Source organism: Salminus brasiliensis, chromosome 13 (assembly GCF_030463535.1).
Source record: "Salminus brasiliensis chromosome 13, fSalBra1.hap2, whole genome shotgun sequence".
Lineage (NCBI taxonomy): Eukaryota > Metazoa > Chordata > Actinopteri > Characiformes > Bryconidae > Salminus > Salminus brasiliensis.
The window spans coordinates 20,132,368-20,146,374 of record NC_132890.1 but is presented as its reverse complement, the minus strand read 5'-3'; the positions used below and the strand labels follow the sequence as shown (position 1 = coordinate 20,146,374).

Sequence of the window (14,007 nt, the reverse complement as noted above, 5' to 3'; positions counted from 1 at the left end):
TTTTCTTGGAGTCTTACACCAAACCCACTCCGATGGACCAAATGCCAATGATGTGTTTATGTGGTGGTCAAGTAAAATAAATTTAGATTTAAACTTTAAACAGGAATCTTCCAAAATGGCTCTGACCAGTTAAGGCATGGACTCCATAAGACCTCTGAAGGTGTGCTGTGGTGTCTGGTACAAACACATTAGCACCAGATCATTTAACGCCTTAAGGTGCCCATGATCCTGCTGCAAGTTCAGTGGTTGTCTTTCCTTGTGGCACCTTTGATGGGTACTGACTACTGCATAATGGGGAAAACCATCTAGAATGGAGCATTTCCCAACAAACCCACACTGAGTGACACTTCCGTTTAAGGAGAGAATATTAGAAAATTGGTTTCAAAAATAAAATAAAATTACACAACTAAACAGAAAGCACACAGAAATTAGGCAGAAAGACAGCTAACACAGTTTGTGTATTTTAGAGATCATTCTTACACATCTTTTTCTCTCGCGCTCTCTCCCAAATAAACAGTTAAAAATGCAAATTTATAATTGTTCATGGTATTATATCGGTATTGAACCCCCTACACACACACACACACAAATGGTGGTCCTTTAAGTTTGTGTCGCAAATCAAAAACTCAGTATTCAGTACTCTGTATTCAGGGCCCTGGCACAGAGCCAAAGTCATTCTCACAAAACTTCAGTACAGCTGAAGGGGTCCTGGCTCACCGGCCCAAACACATACACTAAAAATCAGAGTTTAACTAAAGCTAAAAACAGTAGATTTGCTGCAAAACAGAACAGTCACAGAAAAAGCAGTATTGTCGGTTGTGGTCAATAATCCTTGTATGTTTTAGGACAGGCTTCTGTTTCAACAACCCTCATCAACCTACTCTTCTCTCTGAATTGTTAAAGTACTGGTTATATTCCCCATTATAATTCAGCAATTATTTCAGAAAATCTGGGTGGAACTTCTCTGTAAAGGTTGCTGACCAGTTATGAGCATCTTGAACATCCAAGTTTACTCACCTTTGCACTTATCTATACTACATACTTCACACTCCAAAACTAGTTAGTATTATAATCAGTATGCAATTGGGACACACTCCATGTTAAGTATAAAAATGTCCATATCTAGTTTTTCTCTAGCTCCTCCTGTGTAAAATAGGTTACCCATTCCTGAGCGGTGATGTGAGGTCATGGAGGACAGTAGAACCAGCCCTGAAACAGAGGACTTTCCAGAACCAGCGCCCCCACTTCCTGTAAATACATGAACACAAAGGACTAACACTAGTACAGAGCAGAAGAACTCCGTACCACAGTTACTAAAGCTGGCAGAGATGAGCGTTTCCATGTGTCTCAATTCGAGCACTGTGGGCTGAACTCTGTACTCCCAGGACAAGGCCTCAAACCAAGTCACGTTTAAACCGAACCCAAATGAGTGGATCACTGAATCACAGCTAGATCAGCGATTAGTATCCCAGAACAGCACTAGAACATTGCACACCTCATTTATCAGCAGTTCTAGCAAAAAACTCTGGCAATTCATAAATATACGGTCATACATAAAGGTGCCCCTGATCATAATGTAATGCTCTACAGCCCTGCAGGAACTTACACATTTCAGAATAAAATGAGGCACACGCCATATTTACTGTATTGCTGCGATGTTAACTTCAGTAACAGCAAGTGTGTATAAAATGTACTATAATGTGTCTATAGTAGTGATGACTTTCTGACTTTAAACCATACATAAAGTTTGCCCTGGGGTGTACAAACTGGGGTTGTGCGGGGTCTGCTTATAAATGGTCACATTTGGGGGTCCACAATATTGATGGCCAATAAATGGGAAAACTATTTTCAATCTGTATTAAATTAAACTGACGACCGCATGCGTGTCGTAAAAGTAGCAAATCACTCCTATTTAAAAAACATGCAGACACAATAAGAGTCCTTCAGTAAGACTCCCTGTGTTGCATGAATTTACAGTTGTATCATTTAAAACCACTGAAGTGTGTAATTTAGCTTTACAAAATGAATCACCCTTCTTAGGATTATCCGGTCTTATCCTGTCTTGCCGCACTGCTTATATGATTTAGTGCAAATGTACTTTAAAAGCAAAAAAGAGGAAGTTATTGATACATCAGCCACAGCACAGTTCCATAACTGGTGTATCCAACTTGCTGCGTTTTGAAGAAAGAGGCATGTTGTGTGGTGCCCCCTGTTTCACTCCTCAAATTTTTCGGTTTGCAAGTGATCATTTATATACTATGATTTTGCTCAAATGCTCCTTGTTACTCCATTCATCTTAGATTCGCTATTCAATGCCATCTAGTGTCCGACAAGCCCAGTAGATTGTAGATACTAGATTAAGTAGTAATTCACTCTAAAAAGTTATCTAGTTTCAACACATCAACCAGCTATTAAATGGCACGCTGCACTTCCTTCCCAATCTGTGAATGCACTGCCTGCGCAGAGACAACCCAACAACACCATTGAGGTACACGAGTTGAGACACAGGGTTTGACTTATTACAGTCAAATCAGTCTGAAGCGCCAGTCTCTCCATCACCACCCGCCCCCCCGGTCAGCAGTCCAACGGAAAGTGATGTGCAAGATAGGGTTGCCATGGCAATTAATCTTGCCAGGAGGCATTTCTGGCATGTGTGTTCTACTCTGCCACCCCAACCTGGCACCTGAAACAAGCTCTGGCGACAAAATCTACAATTGCAAAAGTTCACTGAGTTAGACAAGATGTGCACACCAAGCTATGAGTTAGAAGCTTTCATAATATTAGCTACATTAGCCTCGCAGCTCCAGTGCTAATTGGTGGGGTACGAGTTTCCATTACATTAGCCTCGCAGATCCCATGCTAACTGGTGGGATGTGTGTCTCCAATACAGGGTCGCTACATTAGCTCTGTAGCGCCATGGCAAAATTAAAGTAGCATGGTTCACAGCAGTCCTCAGTGTGTGGAGCTGTCTGGAGGCATCAGAATCTCCTCTGGCAGACTTGTGCTGCTCCTGTGCCCTCTGCTGTACCCAGGAGAGGTGGCACTGGAGCTCTGAAATGCAGATGGCAAGTGCATGGGTGCAAGGAGTGGGGACGGAGGGGCGATCTCCTCATTCCTGGTAACCCCATATCCATAGGTGGCAGGGGCGTCAGGCTTGTCGAAGCTGGCGTCGACCTCCAGCTGCCCATCTTCACTGGTCTCCAGCACCAGTTCTTTGAGAGTCGGGTAGCAGCCGGACTGAGCCATGACCTGGTGGAGCTGCGCCCAGATAGCAGGTACACAGGAGCCAGCCTGGGCGGCCTGGCACAGCAGCTGGGTGTGCTGGCGTAGCTGGGCGATGTCCTGCTCCGTGGCAGTGCTCTGCCGCAGCAGCTCCTGCGTCCGCAGAGTGATGTCCAGCAGCCCCGACTGGCTCAGGATCTCCACCGTGTTGAGAAAGCGACGGTGCTTCACAGAAGCAGGAAGGCCGTTCCCTGTTGGAGAAGCATTTGAGTCAGGGCCCGAGATGTGCTGTTGGATCCCCCTGCTGGACTGTGGCGGTGGTGTGCAGGCAGAGGGTGGAGAGGGCATTTCCGAGCTAGACACTGAGGGGGACCCCACACTTGGAGTGGAGGGGCTGCAGGGCAAGTGAGGGTTCTTCAGCTGGTGGGAGGTCAATAGTGTATCAGGAGGGCAGAGGGGGTGGGACTGGGAGCGTCCCTCTGGCTGCTTGCGCACAGATGCCTGAGTAGAAGTGGACACCTCATCCCTCTTCTCCTCTGTGCACACCCTCTTGCTCAGGCTGTGTTCATTCGTGTTGCTCCCCCTGCTGGCCGGGGGCTTGTCAGGGGTCTTCTTACTGGGGTGGGGGGCAATCCGGGGGTAGGAGTTGAGGATGGGAAGATAGGTGCTCTTGCTCTTCTTCTGGCTCTGTGGTTTGATCAGGTGCAGCGGTGGGGTGCCGAGGCCAGGCTGCTGCAGCAGGAGCAGATGTGTCTGAGGGTTGGCCCCGCCAGACCCCCATCCCAGAGGAGACTGGAGGACATGCTCTTGACCTGATTGCAATGGCTTCCAAGAGAAGAGGAAGAGAAAACAGAAAAAGACGGACAGAATTCATTCTTGCAAGGTACAGTTTTACACACTGTGGCTTAAAATGTCTTTAAATAAGAATAAAAAGCACTCACTCAAAACAGGCACTGCAAGTCCAGTATATTCTCTCACCTGCTTCAGAACGACATTTTTAATTATGAAGACGGGCGTGAGCTCCTGAGGGGCTGACACAAGGTGGCGTTTCCCCTGATCTGAAACACCTTGAACTCCCGGGGCCTTGTGGAGCTTGTGCTCAGAAACACTCCGCTGATCCTCTGCATCCATCTGGAGAGAGTCCGAACCAGTGTCTGGGGGTGGGGGTGGGGTATAAGTGAAAATGAGTAAAAAAAAATAAAAATTAAACAAATCCTAAAAGAAAACTCCCAATAATCCCATTAACTAATTAGAAGCTGTAGCAACACTTCATTTTTACTGTGTTAGTTTTAATTAGTATTTATGATGTACATTTACATTTATGGCATTTAGCTGACGCTCTTATCCAGAGCGACTTACAAGGTTATTGTATTACAGAGGTGGGCCAATGTAGTGTTAGGAGTCTTGCCCAGGAACTCTTATTGGTGTAGCGCAGCATACTGTCACACAGACTGGGAATCGAACCCTGGTCTCCCACATGGTGTAACAGCTCACTGGCAGGTAGTGGTTTTATCTGCTGCGCCACACCAACCTTGTTGGTGTAAACTTAAAGTAACACTACAGTCTCTTTACAGGCACATTAGGGTTGAATGGTATTTAGTTTTGTGTAAAGCTTGTCCAGTCTGACGTACACTGATGTTCAACTTTACAGCCTTTGAGTTTTTTTTATTTAATTTTTTTTTTTACAAGTTTAATACAGTGAGAATTACATCCCAGCCTACAAATGTTAGAATTCGTGATTACATTTCATTAGGAGTAACTGTTTAACAAAACACTTTACACAGAAAGTGTAATTTGGAAGGGTTGGTTCATGGTTTATTCATCCAGTTAAAGCAAGCTCCCTGTGTGCGTGTTTTTGACCTGAATATCCAGAGTCTTTCTCTGAGCTGCATCGGGAGTCCCTGCCATCTGCCTTCTGCTGCGTGTGCGCTCGTGCTCTGGAGGCCAGCAGGGCGGCGCTGTTGCTCTTGTCCTTGGCATTCTTGCTGGCAGGGCGGGAGGAGCGCTCTCCCACACAGCCCAAGTCCAGCGGCATATTGGGCAATGCGGGCACTCAGGGACAGCTGGGCAGATCCAGGACTAACCTATAGGTTCAACCAAGCAGCGTTACATCACAACACAACTGGTGTCTTGGCAGATAACGGCGCTACCATACACCAGAATATATAAAACTCACAGTATCCCAGTTGTAAGCTACAGTAATCAGTACTACTGGTGCAGTGTCCTGTTGTAATCTCAGTTTACTGTAGTTTGCCAACCAAAGACCCATTTAAAAGCTTCCTCCACACACAAAAAAAACCTTAAAGCATTTATTGGTTAATTTAAATGGTTATGTGAGTGCACATGAGTTTATTACAGAACTATAATACTAGCTTCTAGGACTGCATGGCCGTTTTAGTTAGGGAGAGTTTGATACCTGTTACTCTAAAACGTCTTCGGTCTGATAAATAAACATACATAAGAGCTTAAGAGATAACTAATTAATAATGATTAATAAAAGTGTTTATTCCTCCGATCTCATATCCACATTGACTGTAGCTCTGCAACCCTGAGCAGCAGCAGCAGCGTGTGTGCGCGTACGCGTGCGTTCCCTTCCCCCTGCTCCATTATGTAATACTATAACTTGGCACAGAGCGGCGACACTCACGCGCGCACACACACAGCCCATCAAAATAACAAATAACTGTGCTCACGTTTAAGCACTGAAGCTAAACCTAAGGACACGAGCATAACACGCTCGAGCTCAGACAACACACACACTCGCTCACATAGCACTTTTGAGTAACTTAAGTAAAACTACCCCCCACCCTTTACCTTCTGCTTCACCAGCGCTGCTCCGGAACCTTCTGCCCAACCAGATCCAACGCCAACTGCTCCTCCAGATCACCCAACCAGCCCACCAACTGTCCATCCATCTACCACCCCATCTGCACCTCAAAAACCACCCAACAACCCACCCTCCCCGACTCCCACGAACTGCCCTCTACCTGCCCCCGCAGCGCTGTGCCCGTCCCATGCAGTGCGTTCCGTTTAGTTAGCGTTGGTTCTGTACCTGCTGCTCTAAACCTCAAACTCCGTCGGCTCAGTCCACCTCAGCGAGGCTCCGCCCACTCCGCGTGCAGGGACGGACGGGCGGCGCCGCCGGCCAACGGTGGCGCGCAGCCCCGCCCCCAACCCGTGTGACGCAACACAGCGCAGCAGCACGTGTAGCGACGGGGCGAGCGGCGGGCGCTGCGTGCAGGAGGTGAATGGGCGTACGACAGAAGAGTCTCTGCTGAAGCGCGCGCACGTGGGGGTTTGTGTAACAAGATTGCGGCGCGAGCGGCAGAGCGGAGAAAATAGCAGTAGAGCAGAGAGAATTCTGTAGAGCGGAGTGGAAGGGGGGGGGGGGGGGGGTGACCAAACTGTAAAGCATGGAGAAATATAAACAACCCCCCCCTCGCTCGCGGAGCTGCACGCGCTCCTCCATTTCCGTTCACGCGCTCTAGTGCTGACGCAACGCGGAGGCCGGCCAATCGCCAGCGAAGGCGCGCGGAGCCGCGTGAGCACGGCTTGGAAGGCGGGGGTGCGGGCCTCAGTCACGTGACGTGTGGTCAGTATTATAGAGAGAACGAGACACAGAATAATTTAAGAATCACATTTATTTTTTCCACATATAAAACATTTACAAAAACAGACCAACCCGACTGCCCTGCCCCCTCAGAACTGCAGTACAGTCCTCTCACCTCAACTCTTTCAAGAGCAGGGAATTAACAAGTGTAACAGGAGAATGACAAATTTTCCTTTTTATAATCACATCACCGTCACTCAGTCCAGAAAGAGGCTGCACAGCCCTCATCATGATTATCCCCTACTGTTCAGGCCGGACCTCAGGGTGTATGTTCAGCTCTGCAGGCCCAGAAGGCAGGGGGCGCTGGTCAGCCCAGGGTGCAAGCTGACTTGTAGCGTCGCTGCTGTGGAGAACTTAACGAAGGTGGCACGAGTCTCTCGGCTGGGCGCTCGAGCTGCAGCCGCCGCCATCACCTGCATTATGCTGCCCAAAGTCGCCTCACTGTATAGATTTAAAACACAAAAATACTATGCGCATAAGTACTGAAGCTCTGTGCTGTGGAAGCGCCACATTTACACAGGTGAAAGACACTTTGCGAGAGAAACGGACCTGCCCACATGGATGGTGGAGGCGACGCACCAGGCCGTTTCTGTATCAGGTGTCGATGTGTCTTGTACGAGTCTGCGAGCAAGGTGAAGTGCAGCACCAGCCAACTGGGCAGGCAAATACGTCACACACTGACCCTCCAACAGAGAAAGCTCTAGCAGATACCGCGCCATACACACCACCTGCACCACACAGTGAATCACGTTATTGAAGAGTAATAGCGTTGCATTACTCTTCGTAGCTCCAGTGTAAAATTGAAGTACTGTATGATTAACTACATTTAGGATGGTGGGTTTAGCAGGAGGAATGGGGAAAATCAGATTTTCAGAACTAATGTAGGGATACCTTGTCGCTGCAGCGTGCAATGTAGGCAGACAGCAGCAGAAAGTGAATCGGGGGGCAGTGAAACAGCTCAAATTTAAGACCACCCAGAACCCGTCTCTCCATCCGCAGAAACTGCTTTTTACTGTACGCATTTGCCATCAGGTAACACAGTTCCGACACCTACAGAAAGAGAAACACACTAAATGTTTACGGAGTCAGTTTGAGAAACTCCAAACCAATTCTGGAATGTCCTGATCAGGAATGCTGCAAGCTCATAGCAACCATACCATAGCAGCTGACTAACAGCAGCATAGCAACATATAGCACCAAAGTTATACACAAGCACACTATTCCTGATCTGTGCGCTTGAATACAGCTTTTTGAGTCCGAGGACGATGGCAGACCTTTGCAAATGAAATGAGCGCACAAATACACTAGCAACAATGTGGGAGTAAACACCTAGTAATCACCTTTGATAAATGCTGGATGGTTGCTACAGTGTCCAACATGGTATTGCAACACTTTAGCAGAGAGAAACCCTAGCAACCATTGGGGGACACCAAAGCCGCTACCTGGCACACCAGTTCTAGCACGGCAACCAAACGGGATGCTATAGTAACCGGCCACCAAAAGTGTAACAAAGTTAAAACAGTGTTAAACTGCCTAGCAACTCCACAGCAACCACATAACCACACCTGAGACAAGCTTAGCATCAACCTAGCAACTACTAAGGAAAGCTGCAGTCCTGGCATTCTCTTATTTCAGAACTGTAGTTTTTCTCCTATAAAAGTATTCTATGGGGACATGACAGCAACGCAAACGACAATTCAGAGTTTGTGTTTATAGGACGCAACACTTCTGGAATTTATTTCAAAACATAGGAGCTGTTGGCTGTCCCTGCTGTTAACATCACTTCCTGTTTAATGGGACTTGGGATGTTGAATGGGAGCGCATGCATCTCGCTTCAATGCAGTGTTGGATCTGTAGGTGTAAAAGCAGGTAAAAAAAACCTGTTTAGAGGGTGAGGCTAAACATCAAAAGACCAGGGGCTTGCTCCTCATGGTCTGCAGGTCACTGGTATGTGTGTACCTCTGGTAGTAAACACTCCTCCTTCTTGGCAGCGATGAAAAGGCAGGTGACTCCTAGCAGTTGCAGACTGGAGACGGAGACTTTAACACACCGGAGCGCTCTGTTCAACAGGTGAACGGCCAAGTACAGTGTCTCTTCAGAGAAGTTAAACACCTCCTGCATGACAAACAGACCTTAAGGACATTTGTTTTAGTGTTTTACATAAATTCTTATTAAAAAAAAGCTTTAAGCTAAAATCACTTTACATTTTAATCAGTGTAATTTGCGCAATAGCCTACAAGAAAACTATTGTGGGTAGTTGGGGAAGGGGGGGGGGTGCAGGCAGTAAACGAAGGAAATTAGGGAACCAGAATTAAGTTCCTAAAGGGACATTGTTGACTATGCCTGTAGTTCTAGTGCTCCGTGCAGCTTGAAGAGAAAATGATCTGTACAGAGTGCAGTAAATGTGAGGAAGACTCTGCAATTCCTACATGAACCTGGATCAGCCAGTCCACCAGGATAGCACGTGTGTTTTCAGAGAATGGCCTGGGCAGCTCAGCGTTTGGCAGTGTACAGCGCAGCTGACTCCTCTGCAACAAATAGACACCTCAATAATTTAGCATTTTCAGAGAAAAATAGCTTAATGAAAGCTGACTCAATGATGTAATTATTCTGTTAAAAAGGATAAACCAAAATAAAACCAGAGGGTCATCAATGGGAGGCCAAGGAAAATGTGGTCAGAAAACACCAATAATATTTAAAGACAATTAATCACCTCCACAGGGCAGAGGCAAAAGTTTCACAATTTACAGTGTGAAGAAAAGCAAAGGACCACCCACGTGAAAAAAAAAACATGACCACCTTATCAATCACTACAAGATCCACTGGCACAGAATCTAAATGAACGCAGGTCCTCCATGCGTAAACTGAAGCTGACTTTGTTGGGTTCTACAAGACATAGACCCAAAAAATTACCAGTACCTCACAGTGGTCAACATCAGCAATAGGATGGTCTAGTTAAACTCCTGACCTGAGCCCTGCTGAAATGTTTGAGCATCCACTAAGAACTCTGCCAAAAGACCCATCAACAACACTGAGCTGAAGCAGTTCTGAGGCAAAGTGGCCAGAGTTGCTCCACTGTGCTGAGCGTTTGGTTGCAGTTGTTGCTGCTAAATGCTGGTTCATACATACTGCAGACTCAATTCTAAATTTTGCCCTAAGCTCTGTGGTCCTCAAAGTCTGCACCCAGGTGATGTCAAAAAAGAAAATACCAGGTTAATATTATCCTTATATTAATGGCTATTTAAGGACACCTCTAATTAAATAATTCCTTAATTAAAGAAGTAAAATTTTTCCCCACACACGCAGTCTGACTGGCACAACGATGCACATGCAGTGCCAGGTCTGCACTACATATAAACCAGCCTGAAGAGGATCAGGAGTAGTGTTAAAGTCCTGCTGGGTTCGAAATGCTGGTCAGTAAACAGCTCCACATTACCATCATATCTGAGAAGACATCCCAGGCGTAGCTGCGGTCATACAGGAGGCCAAGTTTATCCATGGCCACCTCCATCTCTTTACGCAGGAGGCCGGGCAGAAGCTCCCTGAGGGATGGCGGCACCTGCAGGCTGTGAAGGTGACTCAGCACTGCCTCCTGCTCAAAGCAATCCACTGCAGAGGAACACAACAGACTCAAGTCGAGGGGAACACCAGAACATCTGTAACTGTGGGCAAAAAGTTTCCTGTAGAAAATGCACAGCAAGTACTCCCAGGTAGTCTTTAGGTATGCTGTTGCTGTGGGATTACAGGTGGTTGTTAGGCTGTTGCTAAGGCAGCTGCTTTGCGGTTGGTGTGGTTCTTCATTCCTACCTGGAGAAACCAAGTCGTTCTGGGAATAATCTATAATGATCCCATCTTCTGCATATAACGACAACGTCCGCACCTGCAAACCAAACACAACTTTACACATTTCAGTTTATAAACCAAAACCATTCAATTCATTTTTACCCAAGCTCACTTTATCCACAGTTAAACACACTATACCCAACACTTAAGTAAATTAGCTCGGTTTTGATTGGCTGTCAGATGTTGTACATCATTCTACAAGCAGCCAGACCTGAAATGCTATTATAATTTCAGTGAGCCATCGGCTGAGCAGTCAGGGCCAAAAAGTAACTCATAACAGAGGTTTGGACCTTAAATTCAGTTTCCAGTCCTGGATTTTGTTCTCGTTGGAAGTCAAGGGAGCAGTTAATGTAACTGACTGTAATTCTCAGTAGATGTGACCCTGTGGCCAAAGTCCAGTACTGGAAACTGGATTCAAGGTCCTCTGCATTATCGGATACGTCTGCATGTAAGGAAGTGTGTTTTTGGAAGATAATTTCTTTGTTGTAACAAAGTTTCTTGGCAATAAATCTTGTAAGGAACATGCATTTGTGAGATGAGCAGTAAGGGAAAAAAAAAATCCACCAAATCTTCACTGCCAATGCCAAAGCCAAACAGCTTATTTTGCTGTTGCTATTGACACTTGTTTTGAGCTTCTGGTACCCCCCAGGTGCTGACTGATCTGCATAGGGCCCTTGCAATAGGGCAACTATAAGCTGGTGTTCCACAAAACCAAGTTGTGAGCCCCTAATACCATCTCCAAACTGAAGGCCAAATTCCATATGATGGCGGCTGTCAGAGACAGGCCGCGAAGAAGACTACATCCAAAGAAGATTTCGGCATGCCGGCAGCACTTCTGTACCATAGTACAGATGCAGTCAAGGTTTGCAGGACAATATGACTGACGGCTCTCTGCCCAGACAAACCAGAACAGACTACACGCAGCCAGTTTCTGGTCGCATCGGGCCGCCAGGAGGCCTGCCATGACTGCTCTTCACAGTCAGGCCCATTTGTGCTGGTGTCAGCAACCCGTGCACTGGAACCTGAACAAGTGGAGGAATGTTATGTTCAGCAATGAGTCCAGATTCCACCTAACAGTTGGATTGTAGGGTCAAAACGTGGAGAAGACGGCAAGAATGCTATGCTGATTGCTGCGTCAATAGCGCAACATCTTTTGGTGAAGGCAGTGTGATTGTGTGGAGCGGCATCTCCTTCACAAGAAAAACAAGGCTAGTCATCATTGGAGACAATCTCAATGCACAGAGATATCGAGATGAAACCAGTAGCAATTCCATATCTCCAAGATGACTACGCTCGCCCCCACAGGGCGGCGTTGATCAGAGACTACCTCCAGAATTTGGGAGTGGAGAGGATGGACTGGCCTGCCAGCAGTCCTGACCACAACCCCATTGAACACTTGTGGGATCAGTATGGGCGTGCTGTTCAATCATCCAGTCCACCAAACGAGTCAATGTCAGAACAAGCTGTTTAGCTTTAGCAAAGAGAATTCGGCAAATTTTTCATAGGCTAGTCCAACAAATCATGTTCCTGACAAATGTGGCACTGTTTAAAAAGGAAATTAACAGGCTTTCCAACAATAACATTGCCAAGAAGCATTGTTACAACAAAGAAATCTACCACATGACCTGCTGCTTTGGTTAGGACACTGAAACGGCTAGTAAGGTTTAGTTAGTGTCTTAAAGCATTTTCAGCACATCTCCTGCTGACAGTGGTTTTTGGTCCTTTAATGCCAGGTTAAATGGGGCCTTACCCAACCGGGGTCACAGCTCTCTCTTCGTGGTTCAGAACATTTGTCTCTGGGCTGCGGTTTCCTCTCGTCTCCGTCGGGGCAACCTCGGCGCTCCCTCGTCCCACAGGTGTTTGCCCACGTCCTCAGAGGGGGGCGCTCTTCAGCCTGAAGGGAAAGTTTACTTTCAGTCTGATCCAAGTTTGCAGTAACTCAGTAATTTACTCCAAGGGCATCAAACACTAGAGGGCAGGGTTTAAGTCTAAACTGAATGCACTCATGACCGCAAATATGCAAAATCAGCACACTAACAAAAACACCCAACACTCAAATCAGCAGTCAGTAGCAAGAACCTCATCCAGTTAGATCGCTGCAGCAGCGCCACTAACCAACCAGCTGGCACTAGGTAGCTGTTACACCAACAGCTTTGGCTTTCATGCCAATTTCACAATTTGTGGCAAACACATGCTGCCTTCAAGTCCACCTCGGAAGTTCGTACTTACGACTTTGGCGCTTGTAAGTACATGACTTCTGTTCAAGTGGTTTTGGTCGGAAACACCACGAACGCCCTGGGAAAAATGATTTTTTTTGTTTACTTCTCTATCAAACATAGAAAGTATATTTACAATTACTGCAGACAAAACAGCAAAATATGAGCATTAGGTGAGCCATTTTTTAAATCAAGAAAAAAAAAAAAACATTAGTAGCATGCACTCACACATTCGTCACATGTGGATGAATGCAAAGCATTAAAAAAAAAATTATTAGTTATGGCATTTACTGACAAGCCCCCAACTTTGCAGTGTTTGCAGTGACAATCACATGCGCTCATGTTGTAAATACGACATTTCCAAAATGACCTAAAGGCAGCATCACAGGTGTCAACAGTATTCACATACATTCCTCAGATAGATAAGGTTTAAGACCAAAAGCTTAGGTCACACCACAAGATTCTACAGTGCACGACCCCACCTCCCCAAAAAGACATTTTTCTAAAAGCCATAATGACTATAATTAAAATGTTAATGTTGAAAATTTGGGATGCACTAGACTGCCCGTTTCAGCTGCCCATTGAAAATTAATGCATTTTAGTAATATCAACTACATTAAAAGGAGCTTCTATGTGCACTATTTAACATATGTTTCATGGAGCAGAAAATGTGATGAGTAGTTGCCTAAAAATATTGTAATGGTGCAAAAAGACTTGAGGCATGTTATCAATAACCTTTATTGGAATGTAAATGTGGTGCTTAGTCAGGACATTTCACTTGAGTTCTCTTCAGTCTCCGCCACGGACATCTTCATACTAGGCTACATATGTCTGCTGTGTCCTTGCTTAAGTGTGACGTAACATGTGCAGGTGCAAGGGATCGCTTACAAACCAATAGGGTGTAGGAATGGTATAAATGGTAGGTTCCCGGATGGCGCATTTTATATGGATTTTTTTTTTTTTTTTTTTTTTTTTTTTTTTTTTTGTTAAAAACGAGGACAAGCCGAAATGAAAAACCGACATAACAGGCTAAGGAGGCTATTTTTAAAAATTAAAGTTAAAAAAATTAAAGGAGTTAAAAGTACAGATAATTGAGTGAAAATGTAATAATTAAAA

At 45.8% G+C, this 14,007-nt stretch overlaps 2 protein-coding genes across 2 annotated transcripts in view; both read right to left on the bottom strand.

Moving 5' to 3' along the window:
• Positions 1-439: 439 nt before the first annotated feature.
• Positions 440-6,159, bottom strand: LOC140574998 (CLOCK-interacting pacemaker). Its single transcript, XM_072695107.1, has 4 exons — positions 6,037-6,159; positions 5,083-5,306; positions 4,201-4,376; positions 440-4,047 (listed from the first exon to the last, which is right to left on the bottom strand). The coding sequence occupies exons 2-4, from the start codon at positions 5,255-5,257 to the stop codon at positions 2,953-2,955; spliced, it is 1,446 nt and encodes a 481-aa protein (XP_072551208.1). The 5' UTR covers positions 5,258-5,306; positions 6,037-6,159; the 3' UTR covers positions 440-2,952.
• An 885-nt stretch (positions 6,160-7,044) lies between these two features.
• ccnp (cyclin P) overlaps positions 7,045-14,007 on the bottom strand; it is a 7,322-nt gene continuing 359 nt past the window's right edge. The window contains exons 2-10 of the mRNA XM_072695684.1: positions 12,421-12,569; positions 11,035-11,041; positions 10,640-10,712; positions 10,269-10,441; positions 9,262-9,360; positions 8,792-8,947; positions 7,724-7,882; positions 7,382-7,560; positions 7,045-7,273 (exon numbers count right to left, since the gene is read on the bottom strand). Of these exons, the coding sequence (XP_072551785.1) occupies positions 7,105-7,273; positions 7,382-7,560; positions 7,724-7,882; positions 8,792-8,947; positions 9,262-9,360; positions 10,269-10,441; positions 10,640-10,712; positions 11,035-11,041; positions 12,421-12,569 (1,164 nt within the window). The 3' untranslated portion in view covers positions 7,045-7,104. The remainder of the gene's footprint in view (positions 7,274-7,381; positions 7,561-7,723; positions 7,883-8,791; positions 8,948-9,261; positions 9,361-10,268; positions 10,442-10,639; positions 10,713-11,034; positions 11,042-12,420; positions 12,570-14,007) is intronic.